Source organism: Cantharellus anzutake (assembly GCF_015039405.1).
Source record: "Cantharellus anzutake strain C23 chromosome Unknown EI90scaffold_4, whole genome shotgun sequence".
In the NCBI taxonomy this organism is placed as follows: Eukaryota; Fungi; Basidiomycota; class Agaricomycetes; order Cantharellales; family Hydnaceae; genus Cantharellus; species Cantharellus anzutake.
The window spans coordinates 1,199,031-1,223,618 of NW_024066954.1; the positions used below are offsets into that span (position 1 = coordinate 1,199,031).

The window sequence follows — 24,588 nt, forward strand, 5'->3', positions numbered from 1 at the left end:
GGCTGAGATGAGTATTCCGGATCAACCGCGACCGAGCCCCACACAAGCAGAGGATGACGGTGCATAATGCATTTCCCCGTGGCCAACCTCAACACGCTGCCTCAACCTAGCCTACTCCCTGGGCACCCGATTGAACCCAGAACCTAACCTCCTAGGTACGTCCAGGAGGCTAAAATAAAAAAATAACTGACAGCGGTGGCAGGTTTCCTTTTTTGTTTTCTTCCAATATCAAGAATGCATGTGACGAACTCAATCGGTCCCAAGCAGCTGACGCTTCGAACACTGCTGCAACAAACCGAACATCGATGTCTACGAAAGATATCCTCGATCCATCTGCGGTGTTATCTTCACTCCCAGAGTTACTTCCGTCTGACGACAAACTTTTAAATGCGCCTCAAGATGGAATAGCCGCGCTTCTGCATACTGTAATGACGTTAATCGGCAGCCGCCTTGTTGGGCTGGATGATTCAGCGACAGATGCTGAATACGATAATAACGCACTCCCTTCTGAATGGAAGAAGCACTCTCCCGATTCGTATGGCTTTAGGTACAGGCATGAGCAGAGCAGTTTGGTGTTTTTCTTGAAGATCGTGAAGTTGTCGAAGCGACTAGTCGTTCACGGCATAGCATTGGAGGCACGTCCTGCAATAATGAGAATGTTCTTTTTTTCTGGGTGCTCAACGTATGCTTCGTTCGGTTAGGACGATAAAACGTATACGCTGGAGATTCCTGTTTCTGATTTCACGTCTGAATCAGCTTTCCCCTATGACACAGCGTCAAATGCATCTCCCCTTATCCATGCCTTCATTACATCGGCCCGTGCCAATGACCTCATATCTAGTTTCAAATTGTGCATTCTTCAAAAACTGATCCCGAGCCTTCAAAAGGAGGGCTACGAAGAGTACGCAACATCATCCCCTCCTATCTTCTCACAGCTTCGGGGATAAGGTTTTACTGACACCCGTTGCCTTTAAAACGGATTACAGATCAAATGAACCCAGTGCTCAATCTTCCCAAACAACCTTTCAACCCATCCCAGTCCGACCTGCCCCACCTCTGCAACCGTCAAATCCAGAACCATCTCAACCGTTCCAACTCCCCTACCCTCCTTCCGGTCCCGGAAGGAACCCCCTCGAAATTGGTCGTTCAGACCTAGAACCTCTCGGTGGATTGGGTCGAAACCCCTTCGCACCTCCTTCCGCCTTCCCCGGGGGAGACGGGATGTATGTCGGACCATCACATCCCATGTTCCGAGATAGAATGGATCCGCTGCGCCAGGGCAGTATTGGGACTGGAGGACCCCGCTGGGGAGGGGATGGATTCCTGCCTCCTATGGGTGCTCCCCCAGGAGCAAGGTTTGATCCTGTGCATCCGTTCCCGCCTCGACCTCATGGTGGGCTTGGACCTGGATTTCGCAGTGGACGTGGGACCGGTGGAACGCAGTTCGGTCCCGGTAGGTCGGGAGGTCCTGGAGATCCCGATAATGACGAATTTTTACCACCTGGCTTTGTGAGTACAGTTAATTCACGCGGAATCAGTTCTGACGCTCAAATGGGTGCCTTAAGAATAACGATATGTACATGTAATCTTCCTCAGCATTTTCCTGGTCGATTGTGTTTTTCCCTCTTCGATTCACCCCACTCTCATGCTTACCATACCTCTCCACCCAGTGTTTAAGGATTCATAAATTGTAACACCATTGGTACACACATCAGTTGATGGAGACAAATTAAATCGAGAAAAAAATGTGCAGTCCAGTGTCCTGGATTGAATAAGAACAAATGGCGAAGATGATGTGGAAGCGAAAAGTGTCATGAGGATCCTGCTCGGTCTACTAGTGATGGTTCGGGCTATTTCGTGTCCGAGATACATGTGGCGAGAATTTCACCATTGACTCTGAAGGGTCCGTGCACAGACTGGACACATCTCCTCCATGCGGGATTCATCGACAGTCCTCCTGCTGCCGGGACTGACAGCCGCCAAATTGGGGCAAAGAACGCATTAAACCAGGAAAAGGATGATAATTCCTTTGCTTTACGTACTATTGATAATGGCGAACTGCGGTGTTGCATCAGTGACAAGGTTTTCTGAGGAAACCCATTTATTCCGTACGATTACGACATCCTGCTCCGAAACATTCCTTAGGATGTATGCGGCTAATGCTGCAACTACTGCTTTCGCAGTCTACCTAAATCCCCGTCAGCCCTCAGGGCCAGCCCACTTGTGGCGGTCCACGCTCACCCATTCATCCTGACCTCCACGGGCAAATAGAGAATGCCCTGTAACACAGGGGATTGGCATGAAGATATAGGACGAGACTTTATGACTGACCACAGCCTGGAATGTGTGTCGTAGGTTGCGCAGAAGACATGAGCAGGCGATGAAGGACTGACCATAGTGAATGAGCGAGCGCTGAAAACGACACATGAACTAATAAGCATGTTAGCTAGTGAGAGTGGCTTCATCCAAGCTGCCGTTCTTGCTAATTACCGTGAAGGCGACTCAGATTTCGCTTTACAGCGCGCGTGCTCAAAGACGATAATGGCGAATGCATAAGCACATCCTGCTGTTTTATGGGGCTTTCTCCAGTGGCAAAGATGCCGGAGCGGAGAGACGCAGCGCCTCACATAGCGCGATGATCAGCGTGATAGCTCAGCACAGGGGTATTGTTCTTCATGAGTGGCAGAGGTGGCCCAAATCAGCCAGCTACCTCATTTGAAATTTGAAACACAAGCGAATCGGGATCACTCCTGACAAGGCTCTTGCCGCAAGGAAAGTCAAAACATCAAACAATGCCACCCTGCTGGCGCGCAGCAGGATCTGAATTGTATTGTGTGACACCCACTATCACAGGTGCACAGGTCAACTCGGAGGGTCCGTGACAAGGCCTCATGTTGGCTGGCCCTTCCCGAAGAGATCTCACGATTATACAATCCCGCAAGCGGCACCTGTTGACCTGGAAAAGTTCTGAAACACGGCTGATCCAGGTCGCTGGAATATCTGTGTGGAGGAGGGGATCGTATTTTCCCTGTGAAGGGTGATGAAAAGTAAGTTTATCGGTCACATTAACCCCTCATCCCTTACCTGCGCCATGTTGGCATGGACCACCGGAATTGTCGATGACCGTGCTGAGTCCCCCATTATAGACCTCTGTGCTGGTTATCAGCATAGATTAATGGAGCTTGTAAAAACCCCGCACGATCAGCTTATCTTCTGATACGTCTGGGTTCATGCCGATGGTGTGCTTTGCGACAAAGGCACTCAGCACGGACGCGGAACCAGCTTTGCAGCTTCCAGATCGTTAAAATGACGGCACATCATGGCTAGTGGCAGCGACGCGATTCTGCGGACAGTGCTTTGATGGATCGTTGATGAGTATTGCTCGAGTAGTATAGCAGAACGGGATTTGAGAATTGTTATTCCTCAAAGCGTGGGGAAGTTAAGCTGATAGTACTGCGTCGATCTTGTTCACCGTACTTAGTTCAAAAAAGAGTCACGCGACATCTAAGCCTACCACTATTAGTATAACTGCCATGGCACCCCCAGACACTCCTTCGGGCGGACATACTCAGTCCTCCTCAGCTAAGTCTAATCTGTCCTCCCACTATGCTGAGCATAAACGTGATGAACTTCAAGCATATGAATACGATGAACTTGTTCATAAACTGAAACCTTTCCAGACTTTTAAGGACATCACCAACTTCTTAGGTGTTCCGAGAATTCGATCCCAGGGGCCGACCTTCCTCTGCCCCTTGGTGACTCCAGAAGAAAGTATTTCACAGGACTGCAGCAATTTGGGAAACCTTTCACGAGCATCCCTACTCTGCGGCAGATGTTGGAGACCGCATATGATGTCCTGGAAGGTATTTTGGTCTTATCGGCTTTCTTCCATATATTCACATGGCTGCAGTGTTGCGGTATTTGCATTTCAAACCCCAAATCCTACATCGCGACATTAGCAAAGGGAATGTTCTTTATATCGATGATAAGATGTGCCCGACGACAATTGCCCATAGTACGCTGCATGCTGACTCTATTGGAGCAAGCAAAGCGGCTACAGCCACTGCGACAGGCTTACCCCTTTGCTTCATCAAGTATCTCCTCAATGAGAGGTATGCTGCTGTGTGGGGCGATGGGGCAGTCACTGATGCAAGGCTGAACCTAGCTGTGATCCCTGCAAGACATCGGCACTGCTCATTGATTTTAACCATGCTGAACACCATGCAAGCAAACAGAGTCCTGAGCACAAGCGAATCAAACGAATGGTTGGTTGTGTCTTACCTTCTTTTTGTAACCTATTCCCATTTGCATTGTTACCAGGGCACCCCTGTCTTCATAGCCCGTGCTGTCCAACGGAGGGAACCAGTGCCAATTTTCCCTCCCTTGGTTCTTGCTGCAGTACCTGATAGTCCTGAACCCTATACTTTGGCCCACCCAGACCGTGTTGCGAAATTCCCGTCCACACCGGTGAGATTGCTCACTGACCACCCAGGTGGTCGTAACAATCGCGAATGGAGGCACGAACTTGACCACGATGCGGAGTCTGTCTGGTGGTTGCTCCTTTACTGGACGGTGACCGCCCAACCCAAAGAAGAGCCAGATGAATTCATTTCTCACTCCATCTGGCTGCTTTTGACAGGAGGTGCTCGGAGTTCACTAATTTGCGACCTGGCCAGTGGGCCCGGAGAGCCAGACGAGGGCACTGGGACCAACATCCACACCCTCTACAGCACAGCACTGCAGCCTTTGTTTCGTAAGCTCGCCGGGATTCTTGCCGTCGACAGATATTGGCTGGAGGACTCCGAAACCCGAAATGCACCACAATATGTTAACGAGGCATTTCAACGTTTGATCCTCCAGTTCATCCTTAAACACCGTGAGGCAGATTTCATGGTGCGCCAGGTTAAAGAGCGCCCCCGTCGAGTTGAAAAGGGCTCGCAAGAGCCAGGCTATTCTGCTACTGCTAGCCAGAGGAGGAATGCTGAGGTCAGTAGCAAAATCGGTAGCAAACACTCATCCTCCCTTTCCTCGATCCAGGAGCACATCACGCCTGCCATGGAGGTATGCTATTGAGGCACTCTTTGGTCTTGGATTCCTGTTTCTTACGGACGCATTTCCTTAGGACAGTGCACATGGAGGTGAAGATATGGATTGGTCTGTCGACGAAGAGTGAGATTGATGAAGTCATGAAAGTCCAAATAATATGTAATCCCCTCAATAAGCATGTAATATGGTCTGTTTTACGTCGTCAAGTTGTGAAATAGCTCAAAGCATCTAGACAGAGTCATGTTCTTGTCAGGTTCATTGAAAGTCGTTGGCCCTCAACCGACATTACGTGTAGCGATATAGTTCATCCCACACTCAACCGACACTGTCCCCCCAACGCGTCTGCGTCACCCGATCTATAGCATGGCCCCGATATACTATAAACGCTATAGTGGCGTTGACAGGTCTTGCGCGCTCTTTTCCTTCACTGAGTATCCACCGCCGCGCGACGCCCTGCTCATCCAACTCACTGCGTCACTGAAGTTGCACTAGTTCTCACTGTCCTGCCATGGGATCGTCTCCATTTTCGTTCTAAACTTAATCGGTACCAGGGTGATTCTTCTCATATGGTTGGGAGACTGATGCCCACCCAACCCTTGTTTGTCTTTCACTCAGACTCTGTTCGCATCAATATATGCACAACATGGAACGTACATCCTCCTCATCCCTTTGGGGCGTCTATTTCTCAGGAATCCGGTTTAGGTCGGGTCGCCACGGCAATCTCATGCTCGTTTTCATGCCACCAATACAGCAATGACGAGCCCGGCTTTATCTTCTTGCTTTATTAGGAAAAGCCCTCTTCGGCAAATGCGGCCACCTCGTGAAGGGCTTAAAAGGAATCGCTTATGTCGCCCCCCTCTCACTACACCTGAGCCTATCGCTCGTTGGCACCTCGTTTTAGGAATCTAACAACGCTCTAATTACGAACACTTTTTGCACTAGGCTTCATCTTGAATCCATCCTCAAACTAGAGTCCACTTTTATGTGCCACTACATGGTCAAATGGAAACATTATCGTAAGGGTGATCGTTCCTGTCGTCGGAATTTCACTTACCGAAGTTGTGTGGCTCTGACTAGGATGCAGTTCGTGCAGTCTTGCCTGCCATACTAATCAAGAGTATTTTTATTTAACGCGTATCTAACAGATCACCAGGAGGAGGGTGATGGCCGGGGACAGCATGTGAGAATCCCATTTATTCTAGTTTCGCTAGCTTAGTTTTTCTTTTTCTCTTGCTGGGTCTTAGATCGACTGCCAGAATCCCTCGTGCAGATTTAGCGAGACTCATGATCCAGAGTGTCAAGGCGGGGCGTGTTTGGCCCGAGGTACCGTGTTTTCTGGTCATTTCATCCATTCCTCGCCAGATAACAATGCAGTGTCACAATACACATAGGCCATATCCAATTGTAAGTATCCTCATCGACACACCGTCGTCTATTTCACCTTCTACTGATTGGCTCTGCCGCCGCCAGTCGGGAACAAGATCAAACAGTTCACGAAATTGTTGAAGACTATCAGATGTGTGGGGGGTGTGAATGTGTTCTCAACCCATATTCCGACGCCAAGAACATTTGGTGGGTTCCGGAAGAAGGTCAGGCGTACAACTCGGATGATGATTGGATTAACACTTCGGATTGGAACGGTTCTGACTCTGGTGACGCAGACCCACAAGACCAAGTTCAAAACCAAATAGATCAAACTTGATGGATGTTCGAGCGTTCATTCTCAGGCTGGTCCATCGGTTGCTTGTATTACATGGAGTTCAACGCAATATGCGTAGATCGCTTCTCGTTCGAATTCTTCTTTTCGTTTTTCCACCTTGATGGTTTCTCTTCATACCATTTCTGGGTGCCATTTTTTGTTCGGAACCCCTGTAATCACGGATATGTACATACATAGGTCTTTTTATGACACTTACTAATTTGCAATTTCGCTACGATACTTGAACAGCAGTCGAATCAGTCTACAAATTGCTCTTATGTAATAAATTTGTGGCCAACTCCGCTTGGGTGGCTTAGTTGTGGGAAGTGACTTGAGATTTTTCGGTATCAGAGTTCCTGCAGTCCCCATGGATTTTGCTCAAAAAACGAACGTGGTTATGAGCGGATCCGGGGTCTTCGCACCCCGCTGGTCCGCAAACGGAAAGACACTAACATGCACTCGGTATAAATGAAGCAGCATCCCATCCCATTCGATCCCCATAATATGGTTTGTTCAACTCCGCCGACACACAACTGAGGAAGACTAGCCTCGGTAAGTAACTTGAAGGGCAAATTAAATTCATACTTGCACTCAACCTCCAGACGCGGTCGTTTCGAGTCGCGCGCCCGTCCACGAGTGCGCAACGATGACTGGGTACGAGTCTGGCAGGTGAACATGTATCGAGCGGATGGGGCCGGGCATTTGTGGTGCCTGATGGCAAATCCTATTGCAATATTGTTGTCTAGAACACCCTGACTCAATTGGTCATCCTCAGGCCACACAGGCGCGGCACCAGAATCTCGTACAAACGAGGGTGGATGTTGGGATGTGCAGCGTTCACGGAATCCACGCAGAAGCCGGGGTCGGCTACATGATCCTGTACGACGTACGATTACTTGCAAACAGTGAGCGCCGCAGCATACACCTTCTCCTCTTCGCGAACTCACGTAACACTAGTACCCTTTCATATCCAGCAAGGTCAAAAACGTGCATTAGTGTGAATTACCTAAATTGTCACACACCAACTATGTAGTACCAAAATAGCCACTAATAAGCAGCGATCAACGATCAACGAAGTTTAGCATTCCAAATGAAATATTTAATGTCTCTTTCGGATAAATCATGGGGGCGGCCTGAAGAATGGGAGAGACAACGGTTCGTGAGGCGGAGTCGAGGAACAGCGCATGCGATTTCGGGTGGGATGATGCAAGTATCTTTGAGAAAATACTCGTGACATAGTCATGTCATAGTCTTCCAGTATCTATCGCAATCCGTCCTGCGATTGCAACTGATGTCGTGGGTTGTGCAGCTGCTGAATGTGGTCCCACACCTGACGAATGGTGTTGGGACTTCATTGTCATCGATGCCGAATCAATGGACGAATGGTGCTGTTGGATGATAGGAGGCTCTTTCCCCCAATCCCTGCAAAGTCCAAAGAAAGTCCGACAGAATTTCCCGAATTCGACATGTGGGTTGAATTTGCGCCATGAACCCTGAGCATAATGTGTTAAGCGCGCAGCTGGATCATTGAACCCTCGGAAGAAAGGAATTTTGCTCGCTGACGGACTGCCAAAGAAAGGATATTAGAAAGCAACGAAGAGAAAGGAGACAGCACTTACTGGAAGCCGGACTTGGGCAGTATGAGGACGTCTTCAACAATTTTGCTGGGCGGTGCGCTACTCCTGAAATCTAGGCTTGTCACTGCCATCCATCGCAACCCTGCAGTATCAGCAAGCCACCTACTGACGACCCTCGTCACCATCACGGGCCCCGTCAGGTCGACGGCATATGCTGTCATCAGGGTACCTTCCTTTTCTTCTTCTTCAACATCTTCACGAACTGTGTCTTGGAAACGGGTGGCAATGGGATGATGAGGTGCCATGGCAAGCGCCCAATTGGTGAGCTGGGTTGGGAAGCCATAACCAGCGCGCCAATAGGCGTCGCTCTCTTCTGGGTAATCAGCCTCAATGCCAAATATGGCGCCTACGAGGGGATCGGATGGTAAGACTGTGGATTCCTTGAGTGAATGCGAATAGTGGATGGGGTTAGAGGCCGATGATGGCGATGGCGCTAACTTAGAAGGAAGGTCGTAGGGTGATGGGACTCTTGATGGCTCAGGGTGGACAGGTCGCACAGGAGGGGCACCATATGATGCGTGTAGCTTAGTATCCGTCCAATTCTTAAGATCTATTCCCTGTATCCATGATGAAGGAGCGCGTAGAGGCTCCGTGTCCACATCACCATACTAAATGAAAACGTTGATAATCGAGTGTTTGGCATCAGAATTACACCACAACCAGCAAGTACAACCCTCAGTGAGGGGTATTGGGAACACTTACAATTCCCCCAAACCATTTCAAGACAAGAACCCGGAAGACGTCGGTGCGCTCCACGATCGAAGGCAGCGTCCAGAAGATATCAAGAAAATCTGGTTCATACTTATTCATGAATGCCTCTATCCCGTCGTCATCCCATAGTATGTACGCCATCTTTACACCGTGGGAGTTGGGTGCTGGTTGGCAATATGAAAGCCAAGTCCCAACAGCGCGAATGATGCCTGATGACCATAGACGATGATCCATTGTTTTCCATGTTTGATGCACTATTAGAGGAATTGAGGAGTATTCCATGTATTGACTTTGTCCTGTAGCCAGCGTGTATGCGAGTTCCGCTGCTTCGAGAGATGTTTTGGGGGTTTTCGCGATGCCGGCGGGCAGCGATGGAGCGTCGAGTAACCAAGATTTTGGGATATGCCATCCTGTAGAGCATCATTAGAAGAAGCCGTGAAGGCCAGGGCATATCTTCGACTCACTACCGCCGGTTCCTTTCTCTTCTGTGATGGTTTTCCATAACTCGGAATCCAATGGCGCCGAGGGGATGCAACTCAGAAGATAATTGATCAAGAGGAGCAATGATGCCAGGCACGCAGCATATCTTAGTAATGTGCGACTGAGTAGACGAATGATGGGCGACCGTGGTGCTTTGTACTCGACGATTCTCTCGTCAACCTCCAACTTAAAACTATCCCTTCGAGGAAGCACAGAATATCTAGGTGCCATCCTGGGTGCCTAGTATTTCAAGTAAAGAGGAAAGGGGTTCTAATTAGATGAGAGATAGCAAATCCAGAGAGTAAAGACCGTCTCAAATAACGAGCAAAGGAAAGGCGAAGAGCAAGGGGGGGCGATACTTTTGAGTTGATCCCATTACGGAACCAATTGTATAGCAATCAATATCAATGTTCCAAACACAGCAATTAATAGTGCTGCGGTTGCTGGAGGTAATTGCAAATTTCAACACCTTGAACCGTGACACTCTGGATTTACAGCTGCAGGAAGGAAAGATCAGATGAATGCATGTATGCGGACATCTGGGTTGACTAGAAATGCCCGAAAATGGAACTTTGCCCTATCCTATCGTAAGTAATATGACAGCCCACGAACGACGGATTTTTACCATGACGATCAATTAATAACGCGATCTGAGATACTTCGTCGGGAAATCCTTCATTCGAACATCCCTAGGTCCATGATATATTACAAATGCCTCGCAGGCTGGGCAAATTACGACTAGGATATTAAAGCTTTCTTAGTAGGACTCCACAACCACGGGATACCGCAGGGTTGGGCCAATGCTTGCGCTCCAAGGAGACTCATTCAAGCCGTGATGAATGAAGGGACCCCATTCGTATCCACAAGGGGTCAGCCATGTCACCCATATTTTGGAGACCTGATTAGGTACCCAAAAGCGCTATATATATATATACCTAACAGGCCAAAAGCTTGTTGAATGTTCTATAACGTTCTCCAACGGAATGCTCGTAATGATTAGAATGTTCTAAAACCACGACTGAACGTTCTAAACAATCAGTGAACGTTGTGTGTATGTGCCTAATAGGCCAAAAGGTTGTTGAACGTTCTATAACATTCTCCAGTGGGGTATTCTGATCATCATTGAACGTTCATTGAACGTTCTAACTGTCATTTGCCGCAGGTGTCTGAATGGCGGCAACTTCCCTCGGCAAGATTCAATACAAAGGAGGCAAACGCCGAGATCAGGTGATGAATTATTCGCAACTGTCTAGTTCTTTCCGTCTCCCCATCCTCTCCCCATCCTCTACTGAACCCGCGCAGCGCCGCGACCACCGCCAAGCCTCCCTTCCCTCCTCAGTCCTAAGCATACGCTTTGCGTCCCTCGATTGGGGTGTGGCCTAGCTAACTCATCGTTGCAGTGAGGCGTGGGTTTGTTGTAGGGTTCCATGAGGTTTGCCGGTTTCTTCAGTTGGCATGAACCGCGCTAATTGTCTCTCCCCTGTAGATTGTTCCGCTGATTGTCTCTCAGCCTAGCTAGTTCAGTATTCACAGAGTTTATCAGATGATGGCCTAACGGGGTGGGTTCGTTATTCCAATTGGAGCTGCAACCCCGTTCTTCGCAACAAATCTGATGACTTTTTTTTTGCAGGCTTTGACCTGAACTCGCTGTGCTGGTAAGTTTGTCCCCTGATGATTGTCCTCTTTACGTCCCATGGCCCACTTTCCCCTCGTAAATTCATTTTACTTTCCATGGCGTCAATGCAATGGTATGAGGCTCGGTTTGTTTGTATTGTCCGAAGCAATTAATATTTCGTACCTCCCTTGTATATTAGATTTATATCCCCCTCCGCGACTATTCCGTACCCCCACCAGCTGACTCCTGTGGAATCTGAAACTCTTGTCCTCGCTTTGAGGTCCCCGAGCTTGTACTGGGCACGTTCACTGATTGTTTCCGTGTTTTGTCTTGCATGTCACGCTGCAGCCACAATGTTGCCTGCCCATTTGCTCTTCCATTCGCCTGCCAGCTTGCCCCGCTTGCCATGTTGCTGACATCAACGTGGATGACATGGGTCTCAGATCCAAATGACCCGGTGTTTATTCCTATTTACATTATGTTTCCAGTGGGTGCTTTCATTGATTGTTCTTCAACTTGTGTCTAGTAAGCAAATTTTTTCTCCACCCGGTTTCGTGATTGCATTATTTTTCTATTATGTTTGCTTCCATCACTGCTACTAACATAGTTTGCTATGTATTCCAGTTTATTTCACGGGACTAATCGGAGTCGGGCACGTGCGACTTGGAGCTGTTCACACTGCCGCAGCGCTTGCGCTCGGTGTCACTGGTATGTTTCCCCAGTGCAGCCGGGCTTCTAACTCACGCTTGCTTGTCAGTTACCCCTCGTTATCGCGTGGTTATTACTCTCCCTTCCATGTGTTGCTGTTTTCTGTAAGTGTATTTTTTTAACCCTTTATTTACTTGATTTGTGAATTGTTCGCCCTCAGCTCCTGTTCCTCCCCGCTCAGGCTGCATTTCCTCTTTTGTCTACCCTCCACCTCCCCCCACTCCGCCTTTGATTACGTTGTATCTTAACTGTACTCTCTTTGTAACCGGCCCGCCCTCAGCCGTTGTTTTCCTGTTCCGCAATCAACATTCTGTGCTGGCCCGATGCTAGGCCGAGTCCGCTGTCATGATGCCTATTCTCTTTCTCCCTCTCTATGTCACGTGATTAGAGGATACAAACAGTTATGACCTTAGCTGTATTGTAGCGGAGTTGTCCGAGTTTATTGTTATATTGTTATATCTACTCATAGAGTTTCCGGAATTAATGTTAATATTGTTATTATTACATTGTTATATTCGAGATCGGCACCAAATCCGCTCAAAGAGTTCCCGCGCTATTTGATGTCACATGCATGTGAGAGTTGGAGCTGAATTCATGAGACAATTGCCCGGCCAACTGAGGGAAATGGCCACACTGTGGGAATCGCCATGGGCCAGCAATTACAACTTACATTGCGAAACCCTCTACATTCTCTGGGTCAAGGCGAGCATCTTCACCCATATCTAATGCTGCCATAGCCAGAGCCAGAGCCCCGTTTTCCTCCATCTCATCAGGCTCTATTTCATCATTATCATCATCATCTTGACTTGCCTCATCCGCGCTGTCCACACCATCATCTTGACCTGCCCCGGGGTACTGAGTATTGGTGGATTGAACGTTGGTGTAAAGGGAACAGAAATCCTCCTTTGACATTGGAGGGGTGGTGTCCGGCCACGGAAGTGCATCGTGAGGACAAGGGACATCTTCGGTGTGATTCTGCCATGAAATGGAGAGATTGTGAAGTTCATGGAGCCATTTGAGAGCAAGAAAGGCCACGTCAACGCTGTTCCTTCCTTGACATGACCGAAAAAGTGACTCATATGCAGCATGCTCATGAGCCAACCAGTGTCGGAGGTTAGCATGCTCTGCAGTGAGTCTGCGTATCTCAGACCGGCAATTATTTGCTTCCTGCATATAGCGAATGCTCTCACGAACACTAGAATCCATCACCCATTTGGGGAGCTCTCCCTCTCCGGGCTCTTGGTCAAAGAACTCTTGCCAAAGATCTTGATCTACATCTAACTTGAGGATGGTGTCACGGCTGAGGGAAGGTGGGAGATACTTATTTTGGTGGGCTGGAGAAGTAGTCCGAAGCCTCCTTAGAAGCTCTAGCTTCTCGTTGTATTTTCGCAGTGTAATGTCAATGGCAGATGATCGGCCCTTCACTGCTTTCTCCACATGGGCCTTGACATTTTGATCAATGGTGCGAGCTTTTGAGCGATCAAGTATGTTGAGTTCGAACCGTCTTGAACGCAATTTCCGAACAAGCTGCTCCCTAAGGATTCGAAAATTGATGAGTTCATTTGTCCACTCATCCTTCTTCAGCCGCTCCAGCTCTTCGAAGGCAGCATCGCCCTGTGCTCCAAGCATACGCATGTTTGTGGCCAACGACTCCTTCAGCCTTACAATCTCTTCTGCCACTTTCTCCATGAATTCTTGCGACTCAAACTGACGAACTGGATCATCTACTGGCCTGGTCCGAACAAGCTCCTCATAGAGTGTCTCTTGGGTCTTTAACTCGGTCCTCAGTGAAGTAATTCGATCCACTAGCTTCTGGGCCGCTGTCTTCGATTGACGCTCTAAAGGTTTGCTGTAATAACGTCGCTGGTCCTCAAACTGTGCCAACAGATCAGGAACCGGATCATCGTTGTTCTTCCCCGAGTGACCGGTAGCTGCATTAAGTCGCCCCCTGGCCCTCTTTAGGTGGCCTCGAAGCCATTTTCCAGAGTCAGGGGACTTCATGGACTCAATGTGCTCAACCTGGACATCAATTAGAAAGAGGCGACGATAATGGCCAGTAACTCGAAGGCCCGGTATCAACTGTCGCAGCTGGCTCCACACCCTCTCACAACCTTCACCATCCGTGAGGCCCCAAAGCTCCGATTTACGTGGATGGTACCAAAGCTGACAGGCATACTGGTGACCATATGCATGGAAAATGGAGACACCCCACGCGATTCGAGATCTCCACTCCGGAGCAATGTTGTATTTCTTCAGGGTACGATCTCCCTGACATCCTATGTCATACAATATTCCAACCCGCCATGAGCCCGGGACGTGCTCAAAGAATTTTGCGACGAGCGCGAAAAGGTAGTGCTGTTTCTCACCGGCCGTCTGGACGTTAACGAGGAATAGGGGTATATCGTGGCGACACAGGATCGCCATCACTCCAGTGTCCGCAAAATAGTCTGTCGATGCCTTAATGCGTTCCCCATCGGCAGCGATGAAAGACTCAGAACAAGCATCATATGTAGAGTTCGGGACTGGCAAGCCAAACTCCCTCCTATCATCTGCACCAGCTGGAGCACGCTCAATGTCCACCTCCTCCCCTTCACGGTTTCTGCGCTTCCTGGAAGACTTTTTAGTGGGGCGGATGGTCTCGACGTGTTCTTTCCAAAACTGAACGAAGTCCTCAGACAAAAATACAGTTCTCGGTGACGTGAAAGCAGGATCCTTCCCCCCGACTTTCTCCTCCATTCCACGCCGACGATCCTTGTCTTTAATCCGCTTTAGTTGGAAATTCGCATCGCAACATATGATGGCCTGTACATCCTCCCCTTTCGTATAGGACCCACCAAAACAGAGGGGACATCGAGAACGGAGGAAAGAACTAGGCTGATCATCAGCATTAGGGTTTGGAGTATGATGGGCATTCTCATACACGCGACGATTGATCGGAGTCGTGACGTCAAAATCAGTCTCAATCTCGGTACCCTCGGAATGCTGCGAGACGGAGGTAGATGGCCCCTGCGGCATCACAGATGAAGGTTGAGATGGAAGTGCGTAGCTTCTTGCTAAACGAACAAGCTCCGCTTGGACTAACGAAACGAGACTCTGGTAATATTTCAGGGCATTCGCGAAACGTCTACGAAGAGAGTCCTTGGCATCAAAATGAAACCCGCGATTTTGAAGTATGGTTTGCATGGTAGCTGCCCATGCCCGGTTATTTGGGGCGGTAAACTTGAAGAAAAGTGAGACCCATTCCAACATATCGATGCTTACGGCCAGTGAAGGGCGATATGGAGCACATGGGAACATCCCAAGCTCAACAAGCTGGACGGGAGCAGGGCGGGTACTGCAAACAATAAGCAAGACCTCCTCTTTGCGGTCAAACCGCAAACAAACAACTTTGAGTGCCAGGTGGCTGCCCCCACAATCGCAAGGATCCGCTCTAGGTGTGACCCCCGATCCGGAATAACGCAAACGCTCCCACTGAATGTACACAGCTATGAGCTGCGGAAGGACTGTATTGTCCCAACGCACATGCTGCCTCTCGCGCTTTAAAGCGTGCTTAGACCGGCGTGCATCCAGGGGTGTGCAGATGACTCGGTCCACCACAGTGTCGAGGCCAATAGGGATGGTTCCTATATATGGAGTAGGTGGGGAGGAGAAAGGCAACTCGAACTCTTCGGGTGGGTTGGGCGGCGGCACATGTTCATCATTGTGGTCATTGGCGGGAATGTGGATAGGAGCCTCCACGTTGTTGGCCCCTGGCTTCTGTGATCGGCGAAGAGATGGCACAATCCCAGGGACGCTGCTCAGCTCCTTCAGGAAACCGGTACTTGACCCTTCATTCTGCAACGTCCCACCATCAGATTGCTTTCTTGCATAATACCTTTCCGATGCTTTGAGCGACTTTTTAAGACTGCGTAGAGTTCCTGCCATAATGTTGTAACGATGTGGTGATCAGGATAAAGGAGGGTATTGTGAATAATAAAGGCGTCGTATGAACCACGGTGGGTGTTGGACCAATGGACCGATGGGCTAGATCGCTCGGTGGTGCTTGTCACAGACACCGACGATGAAAACAAGGGACAAGTCCCAGAGGCAATGATGATGGAGTGAAGTAAGAGTCCCAGCGATCCTCTGAGGTGTGCAGCGCCGAAGGAGCAAGCTCGAAGGGTTATCCCCAAAGAAAAATCCTTGAGGAGGGCACCAACGAATAAGATCAATGCACTCAGGGGCAGGGCAGCACGCGAGAAATTAAGTCACAACGTGAGGTTAGGATGGAGGTGGAGCCGAGGGAGTGCAATCGTGAACTGTCTCCAATGCAGGGGCTTTGAAGAGGACACCGACGAAAAACCAACGGACTCAGGTGAAGCGACAACAGGCACAACGCAGTTTAAGGTCAGGGAGGACGTGGAACTAAAGAGGTGTAATCGTGGGTTGTCTCCAATGCAAATGCTTTGAAGAGGACTCCACGAATGTGAGGGAACGTAGGGGCGGCGAAACGGTTAGGACGAGCGGAAGTGTAATGGCAGAACGATGGCGGAACGCCGTCACAAGACTAGATTCAATTGAAGTGGGTCGGAACAAACATAAGGCAACAAGTTACAAGGCAAGCGTCTCAATGACACCACGTAAAGTGGTGAGGGTACGATCCAGTTTTCTTTGTAGCTCCTCGTTCATTGCTCGTAGCTCCTGGTTCTGCACATGTAATTCATTGACCTCGGACTCAAAAGCGTCCAACTCAATGGAGGAGAGTTGCGCAGCAGCTTCATGCTCGCGGATTCGGGCCTCCAATTGAATAATGCGAGCAGTCATTAAGTTCCTCGATGAAGCATCTGCCGCGTGGGTTGGAAGGGATAAGGACCCCGCCGCCCTTTGAACTGGTGGCTGACTCCTGGGAGATGTTGATCAGACAGTTCCGAATACATTAAATTGTACTTACATTGGAGCTTGTGCCGCTGGTTGGGTATCGCCTCCGCTAAATGGCGGTTGCCTTCTGAGCGATGAATAAGAGACGGTGCGAATACAAATTGACATTACCTTCTTTGACTCAATATGTTATCGCTGGCAGCATCGTTGTTTCGTGCGAATCTAAAGGACCTCGCTTGAAGATCGGATGCTTCAAGGCTGTAACACATCAGCATCAATGATAGGCTTTGAGTGAATAGATCCAGCCACTTGCCCGGGACACGGTGGTCCTCTCATTCTACGCTGACGGAAGTCATCCCTTGATATTTGATTTCCGCGTACTGTGAATATTGTATGAGTCACTCATTGTTTTCGGACTGTATAGACTATACTAACGAAAAATGGTGCACCTTTGGCCCCCATTCACTCGGGGACATTTCCAGAACCAGTAGCCTTCCAACTTTTTTCGGCCGCAATATTTCAGCACTGAAGATGAGTTAGATTGATATCAATAAGAAGCTCGAGGAGATGCCATACTCTGATAGCCACAATCACAACGGAAATCATAGGAATCCGAGAGACTGGGAGGAATAACAACAACTTGCTCCCCTTGGAAATTCTGTAGAAATGCCATTGGCTTCGATGAATCGATCGGTGGTAATGTTGCTGTGAGGCAAGTGGTGAGATATTTCTTGCACAATTCCTCGATCCATCACCTGACTAATCAGTGCCATCCTCGCGATAATTGGATAATTGATTTTACTGTAAGGGAGATATTAATTGGGATTTAATGGAGGGTACGAGATTAAATAAGACTTGTGTGCCTCGGGTTCTAGCACCAGGCTTCCTTCGTGTCCGCCGCACACAGTTGACCTCGCGTACGGTATACCCAGTTATGGTCTTTCTTATGCTGATGTTTTTCGTATGTGTTTAGTTTGTTTTTTCTCTGATTTTCTCGGTCGCTCAAAAATTCAAGAGGCTTCGACGTTTGTCGGGGTCGTCGCCACGTTATTCTATCGTTCCGAGTCGCCCGTTGCACACAAGTTATGTTACATTTACTGTAAAGAAACAAGGTTGGGGTTGGGTCTGGCAGCCTTGATGCCGTGGGAACCTGTTCAATCTCCTCTCGTTGCCGAGGCAGCGGCACCACATCCAATTCCCATTAATCGTGAGTGCGTGTTGGATGAACAAGTCGTGACAACACACGGATGCCATCAGGACAACACTCAGTGCGGAATTAGATGGATGATAGGAAGATATGTATTTACATGTGTTTGTATCGACAATTTTATCTTTGGAGTTTGTTCCTGTCATTTCTTTTCCGTTGCTCAACCGCATCGTTATCTGGCGACCTTCGGTCATGAATGTGCACTTCAACAATAGATGCTACCCAGGTTTGCACTGTTGCACGGAGCGGTGTGTATTTTCCATCATTATCAATCCGGGCGCGGCCTCGTGTCAACGTAACTTGGTGTTGTTGTTACGGCTTCGTCTTCCATTTGTGGTTTCTTCGCTACCACGCTGTTCAAAGCGCCTTTCTTATAAAGCGAGAAATTTTGGTTTTCACATCGTGAACAACGGGACTGAGGTTAATCTAATCTGGATTCTATAGATTTAAATTCAGCCAACTCCAAACCGGTGGCAGGTCACATGTTTCTGCGGTTGTTGCTGGATCACACTCCACTCTGGCGCGTCCCCTCACAGTCTTGTTTCCAGTAAGCATTCTCACAATTAGGATGATTAGGGCCATAGCGCGCACAGCCCTGATATTCTATTACTGTTTACACGTAGATTGACTCGTGAGGAAGATGACTAGTCACACAACCCATCGTCCGACTCGCGGCCTCGATCCGCATCATGTGGTCAATGCCAATCCTCAGCCAGCTGAGGTGTCGCTTGGTCATCTTGCGGAAGGCTCGCTCGCTCGGCTACGCAATATGGCATCTGTCAACCTTCATCATGATGAAGTGACACAGGGTCATGCTTCCAATGGCTTGTCGGAGTGGTTGCAGTGGTTGCTTGATGAATCGTTTATGAATGAACGGTCATCTACCCCCATAACTCCAGTAGAATGGGATTATAGATTGTTGCGATTTGTCGACGTAAATGGTGACTTGCCATTTGACATTGCGTTGAGTAATCAAAAGCTGCTCAATCAACGCCACATACGACGATATCCTAAAGGTATGTTCTTCTTCCCCCAGTTCTAGCTTGGCGGCTCACCCCCCCATTCCCCTTACTACAGCCACAAATCGACGCAGGGTTTACCACCGGTTTTCATGGTCGCTGTTGGCCTCAAATAGCCCTCGAGCGCATAAATACGAGTTCCTGGGACAGCCAACCAACGAAACCCCTTCTCAAAATATCCCCCCTCCTGCATTCACTGCTGCTGACACATTCCTATTTGATCATCATTGGGATTACACACGGTATCCTATCGTTTTCGATTTGCAGCGCCCATACCTTCCATATCTCCCACATTGCCGCTTGAATGAAAAATTGGACCATAGGTGGGAGGAGTTAAGCTTTCGTGAAGGCGAGCGCTGTGATGGCTTCCCTGGGTTTGGCCCCACAATGCGCGGTATCGTTTTTGATAGCGAACAACTATCAGACATCATGTATTTCTTGAGACAGACAGAGAGTAGTTTTCATCAGTGGGGGAAAATAATCAAAAAATGGAAAGTCCCAATCCCTTTTCAATTCGATGGATCCACACTCCCCTCGACGTATTTGAACCGGAAGCTTTGCTCCCTTCCGCACATTCCCTTCTCGATTCTCACCTCATTTCGCCGAGGGCTCGAAATGCTTGCGTGGACAAACTACGCCATGTTCCACTGCATTGACTTTGCTGCAAAGCAGCTGGGCTGCTCACCGCCTTGTATCCCTGTCGACACCTCCCTCATTGGCACTACATTTGTACTTAAGCCCAACGACGACGAAAGCCAAACCCTTCAGTCCAGTGACGTCCAAACTCTCCACCGACACGGTGTTCCCATCTTCATAGTTCGCCAGTACGGCAGCTCCATTACATTGGAGAAACCCTCTGACAATGACGACCGCACTGACAATGATCCCATCGCCTTGTCGCTTATTGCTGCCGAACGAGAGGGTCTCCGCTTCGTGGAATTCCTTCGCGTGTCAACTCGTCTTAACAATACGCGGGGGTTGTATCGCCCTCGGGTATGGCGGGTCAGGCAGCCTAATTGGGAACAATGGGAGGAGAGTCTCATCACGCTCAAGCTGCCACAACAATTTTTTGATGGTGACGTTTACTCCAACAAAGTGTTTTCGATTCGCGATGGCATGCTTAACATTATCGAGGACCACTTTCCAGCCTGCTTTTCCCCCTCATTTGTACCAAAATCCAACTCACCAGGAATTCTGGGAAAGGAGACACCAAGTCATGTCCTCACATTCGGCGACGAACCTTCCTTTCAGTTCTTAGAGATCGCCGTTAATGGCGATATTGATGATCGAGAACTTCAACGTATCACTGACTCCAACTTCTTTGGTCAGTATTGTGAGCAGGGTGCCATCTTGGTAGCTCTTGCTTACTGTGGAGATGCAAGTGCACGGGAGACCATCCAAAAGGAGCTTTCTGTTAGTGGCATAAAGGAGAAAAATGCATCTCCTCTTCTCCGATACCTGCGCTGGAAGTGGCGTGACCCAGCACGGCTTAGTGTGCGTGCTCGTCTTGAACGAGTTGAACGTTCGAAGGCTTACCTTGAATGCGTAAGTGGATGTTTCGAGAAACCCACGTCACCACCAATGCCGCCGCCTCCCTCTTTACCGCTGCCTTCCTCTCTGCCACCATCTCCCCCTTCGCTGGCGCCTCCCTCTCTGCCGTTACCTCCCTCTTCGCTGGCGCCTACCTCATCGCCGCTTCCCGCTCCATGCCCTTCCCCAACCCAACCAAGACCGTCTTCATGGTCACGGTTATCCACTTCACAGCTCATCTTGCGCGAGGGCGGTTCGCTATCGGGCCCGCTCAACATCATCCCGCAAAAGCGTCCGATGTCAGCAGCCTCTGTTCTTTCGGGCACTGGTGCTGACGACCTCCACGTCGGTGGGGACTCCGGCCCCAACTTGACACACGCTGATGATCCCCCTTCAACTTCTGGATCGACGGACATTCCCAGCGTTATTGACTTCAAACCTGTTCCCAGGGACCTGTGGTTTGAACTCCTTGTGCCCCTAGACATGGATGACTATCAGAAGGATGCTGATTGGCCGTTATTGTGGGTCGACAGCTTTCGTTGTTGGGGTGTCTGCGCTTCCCGTCCTGCCTCGAAGGTCTCTGTTGGTGGCAAGTTGCACGTTTCTTTGCTGCTCAAGTGCCGTAGAAAAGCTCAGGCACTGCTGCAAGTCCTAAACAATCATCCAGATCCGGATTCTTGGGCAATGATCCCGGGGAAAGCCCTTATGCAGCAACATGAGGTGCATCACACACTAGCTCCTTTCTATTCCCGTATCGAGCTTCAATATGTCGCTATTGCCTATGAAGAAGCCCGCTCATCAACAGAACTTGATGCATGGCTTGATCCCTCTTTTGCACCACCCCGTCTCACCCGCGATAACATCGCAGAAACTCTTCTGGATTATAAGCACTTTCCCCCCTTCGTATCATCGTCCCCAGATCCACCACCCCTGCGTACCATGGTACGCCTTTCCTTCATGACAGACACAATAAAGGACTTCCTGAATCAGAAAGACACCCTTTTAAAAAACAAGGTATCTGCACGAAGCCGGAGACGGTTTTTGCTCATCGTGCAAGCTTGGGTCGCTGTTCACAAAAGCCGAGACACTCTAAAGCCATACTTTAGTGGCTTTAAGATATGGCCAAGTGAAGGAGATGCGGATCTTGTCCTGCGCCTGATTTCTCGAAGGATTTTTGGATCCATGCACGCCGAGGCTCGCAATAAGGCAATGGTTGAGGAGAGATTTGAAACCTTGTCATATACGAGAAGTGGGAAATGGATGGTGACAGTTGAACTGAATGTAAATCAAGGGCTGTATTACAAGCCTATCCAGTCATAATGTTCTCCTTTGCCCTTCCCTACTTTCGCCCCCGCACATCCCCTCTCCTGTTCCCCCGTTTGTTCATGTGGAGTATGACTATGTTTATATTTGTTGCACTTTGTTTATATCAATCACATGAAACGTTGTTCGAAGTCACCATATTGTCTCGAACGGGCAGAATACAAACAGGATTGGTCTATTGATTGCCGTTCCTATCTGCTTGTAGATTGATAAGGTCTCTGGATTGCCCAGATTAACTTAGTTCCTGGCTAGTGAAGCAGCTTCGTTAAACAACGAAAGCGCCTTCACCTGCTCAATTTAACTCAGTTTCTCGCCAACGACAACGGTCTTGTTCCCAAATGTACGTCAAGAGAATGCAACGAAGACGGAGATATTGACCGCTATTTCTGCCCACTCATAGATCGCCAGAGCTTTGGACTGCCTGCCTAATAATATTGCGCCTGGACGAGAATCATTTTGCGACCCAACGAGAGCGATTTCGCTTCATCCACCACACGTTCACTGCCTGTTATTCGATTTATCTTCGCTTTATCTGCCCACACATTCATATTGATTGCCTTGGCTTCGTGCTCGCTGCCCTTCTGATGGCATCGTCGAATTCTGGCCTTAAACTCATACTGCGAAGGGGCCAAACTTCAGCCTCTGATCCTGCTCCACCGGTTCGTCGATCCGCCCGCGTGCGCGCCAAAGCTACTGGCCGCAAGAGAGGGTCGAAGAAGACAAACACCTCAAATCGTCGTACTGCCATAGCGGGTGCTGCAGGGTGTGATGTCGTCGTAGGCAAAGATATTGATGGCACCAACCAAACTTCGACCACCCAGCTTTCGTCTACGCTTTCGTCTATTACCGTCCCTCCAGCTGACGGTGGTGATGTCCAACCTGGTACCAGCAATGAAATCCAACTCTCTGCCAGTGCTGTGACGACAGTGTCGTTGGACGCTGTTGTACAACCCACACCGACCTTGACACTTCCTGGCAGAGCGCAGCCATCCTCCCGCACTGCAGCAGCCGCATGCAGCGATGGAAGTATCATGCACTCACCTGCCGCGGTACCCCATGGCATCAATGTCGCTATGTCGTCGTCCCCCAGTCACAGCAGTGGCAGTGGCACTCTGCCGTCTGAAATTTCTGCCAACTGTCCCACTCCACCATCGTCTGCCCAGAGTGGGGCCGGTGATGTTACAAAGGATACCCATTGCGACGTCCATACATCTCTGCCTCCCAACGGCAACATGGTAGCCTGCGGCATCAATGATGAGACTCTGTCGTCCCCCACCCGCAGTACAATCGACGTGCCAGCCACATATACCGGCAATCCCTCCGAGACTCTCAATCTCGTCAGTGATTTGAACCCCTCTGACAAGGGCGATCTTCATGCCTTGAGTGAGCATGACGAAGCGGATTTGGGAACCATCGGCATAGATGATGATTTCAGTGCGAAGCTAAAAGGTGGTCGACTCAACAAATCGGAAAAGGCGGAGCTTGAAGGGATTACCCAGGGCTTCCTGAGGGAGATTGATGCATTTGCGAAGTCCAAAAATCGGACATTCGATTCCATCCTCGCTCTTGTCAATCTCATCCTTACGCAGAAGCAGCATCGAAGCCGCGGGAATGTGTGGAATGCTTTCCAAGCTTCCTACCTTGATTCGCACCCAAATCCGGATCCCGACAGTATCTCTGCTGCTGAATATACGAGGACAGTAGTCAGGCCTGCTTACCAAGCCCTTGTTGAGAGCCACGGTGGCGAAGATTCATCGGAATGGACAAAATACTCCCGTAACCTTGTGTTTCGACATGAGGAAAGCAAGCTCCAGTTCATGGACGGACTCACTGGTAGTGCCGGTCAAGTTCAAAAACGAGTCATGAAAACTTGGTCGAAGCGACTTGTTGAGGAAGTCAATGCTGCCACAGCGGTTGGTTTGCATTGTGCCATCATCCTGGTTTCTGGCAGCAGCGAGCCCATGCCCCATCAGCTGGACAAAATCTATTGTGGTACTCCGACGTTGACGAACTACCTGAAAGGCATCATGCCTGACTTCAAGGTTGCCCTTCATCAAATCGCTATGAATGTTAATGCCATGATTGGCCGCGGTGGCGCTCGTGCCCCGAACGGGAAGAACCACCAACCTCCTGAACCCACGAAAAAGCAAGACTATCGATCGGTGTGCTCAGACTATCTTATGCAAATGATGAAACGGAGGTCTCTCTATGCCGAGAATTGCAGGCGCATTGACTGGAAGAAACTTCCTCAAAAATTTCAGTCAGCAGACGTTGCTCTCATTAACTGGCCAGATAGCTTAGACTGGAAATCGCTGTTCTGGGACCAGGATGTCAGTAATGTTGGCACAGCACAGTGGCGGGTCATTTGGAATGCATTTTTCCATGAAAATGCCGATGTCAGGCCCACTCTTCGAGCGTTCAACCGCAGCGAGTACGGCGACGACGACGGGATTATCATCAGCACTACAGGCCGTGTCCTGATTTCTTTCAAAGAAGCGAAGGACCCATCTTTAGGCAAACGAGAGGATGCAAGTGACAATGACAGTCATGGTCATGTCGAGGACTCCACCCCACCTCCTAACCCTCGCCGACGCGCTGCCGGGAAACAGCCTGCCCTGATGAAGAAACGGGCCAGGCTGGCAACACCCAGCACTCCGACAACCCCCCCCAATCCCATCTCTGTCGATATGGACTGGCAGCCGCCCACTGGGTCGGTAGGCCCACATCATTACCAAGTAATGGGGCAGTCACTTCCA

At 49.4% G+C, this 24,588-nt stretch overlaps 8 protein-coding genes across 8 annotated transcripts; 3 read left to right on the forward strand and 5 right to left on the reverse strand.

The window, feature by feature from the left end:
* The first annotated feature begins 123 nt into the window (after nt 1-123).
* Nucleotides 124-1,609, forward strand: EI90DRAFT_1742253 (PI31 proteasome regulator N-terminal-domain-containing protein). The gene is made up of 5 exons (XM_039052109.1): nt 124-155; nt 203-635; nt 702-901; nt 987-1,509; nt 1,566-1,609. The coding sequence occupies exons 2-5, from the start codon at nt 306-308 to the stop codon at nt 1,584-1,586; spliced, it is 1,074 nt and encodes a 357-aa protein (XP_038922400.1). The 5' UTR covers nt 124-155; nt 203-305; the 3' UTR covers nt 1,587-1,609.
* A 469-nt stretch (nt 1,610-2,078) lies between these two features.
* On the reverse strand, nt 2,079-2,957 carry EI90DRAFT_3034053 (uncharacterized protein). The gene is made up of 3 exons (XM_039058506.1): nt 2,394-2,957; nt 2,242-2,337; nt 2,079-2,188 (listed from the first exon to the last, which is right to left on the reverse strand). The coding sequence occupies exons 1-3, from the start codon at nt 2,463-2,465 to the stop codon at nt 2,102-2,104; spliced, it is 255 nt and encodes an 84-aa protein (XP_038922401.1). The 5' UTR covers nt 2,466-2,957; the 3' UTR covers nt 2,079-2,101.
* A 540-nt stretch (nt 2,958-3,497) lies between these two features.
* Nucleotides 3,498-5,073, forward strand: EI90DRAFT_2965833 (uncharacterized protein; the record flags this gene model as incomplete). Its single annotated transcript, XM_039055542.1, has 4 exons — nt 3,498-3,863; nt 3,911-4,112; nt 4,166-4,265; nt 4,321-5,073. Exons 1-4 carry the CDS (start codon nt 3,833-3,835, stop codon nt 5,071-5,073), a joined length of 1,086 nt encoding a protein of 361 aa, XP_038922402.1. The 5' UTR covers nt 3,498-3,832.
* Nucleotides 5,074-7,059: 1,986 nt separating this feature from the next.
* On the reverse strand, nt 7,060-7,755 carry EI90DRAFT_3034061 (uncharacterized protein; the record flags this gene model as incomplete). Its single annotated transcript, XM_039058507.1, has 2 exons — nt 7,703-7,755; nt 7,060-7,650 (listed from the first exon to the last, which is right to left on the reverse strand). Coding segments are annotated over exons 1-2 (537 nt in total), but the record flags the coding sequence as incomplete, so codon positions are not given.
* A 234-nt stretch (nt 7,756-7,989) lies between these two features.
* Nucleotides 7,990-9,804, reverse strand: EI90DRAFT_3116589 (uncharacterized protein; the record flags this gene model as incomplete). The annotated part of the gene is made up of 4 exons (XM_039062908.1): nt 7,990-8,311; nt 8,365-8,990; nt 9,085-9,503; nt 9,558-9,804. 4 exons carry the CDS (start codon nt 9,802-9,804, stop codon nt 7,990-7,992), a joined length of 1,614 nt encoding a protein of 537 aa, XP_038922404.1.
* A 1,662-nt stretch (nt 9,805-11,466) lies between these two features.
* On the forward strand, nt 11,467-12,400 carry EI90DRAFT_3034066 (uncharacterized protein). The gene is made up of 4 exons (XM_039058508.1): nt 11,467-11,713; nt 11,813-11,896; nt 11,946-12,000; nt 12,057-12,400. The coding sequence occupies exons 1-4, from the start codon at nt 11,638-11,640 to the stop codon at nt 12,142-12,144; spliced, it is 303 nt and encodes a 100-aa protein (XP_038922405.1). The 5' UTR covers nt 11,467-11,637; the 3' UTR covers nt 12,145-12,400.
* A 576-nt stretch (nt 12,401-12,976) lies between these two features.
* Nucleotides 12,977-14,773, reverse strand: EI90DRAFT_2876908 (uncharacterized protein; the record flags this gene model as incomplete). Its single annotated transcript, XM_039053888.1, has 1 exon — nt 12,977-14,773. A coding segment is annotated over one exon (1,797 nt), but the record flags the coding sequence as incomplete, so codon positions are not given.
* A 186-nt stretch (nt 14,774-14,959) lies between these two features.
* On the reverse strand, nt 14,960-15,436 carry EI90DRAFT_2880803 (uncharacterized protein; the record flags this gene model as incomplete). The annotated part of the gene is made up of 1 exon (XM_039053920.1): nt 14,960-15,436. A coding segment is annotated over one exon (477 nt), but the record flags the coding sequence as incomplete, so codon positions are not given.
* Between the last annotated feature and the right edge of the window lie 9,152 nt (nt 15,437-24,588).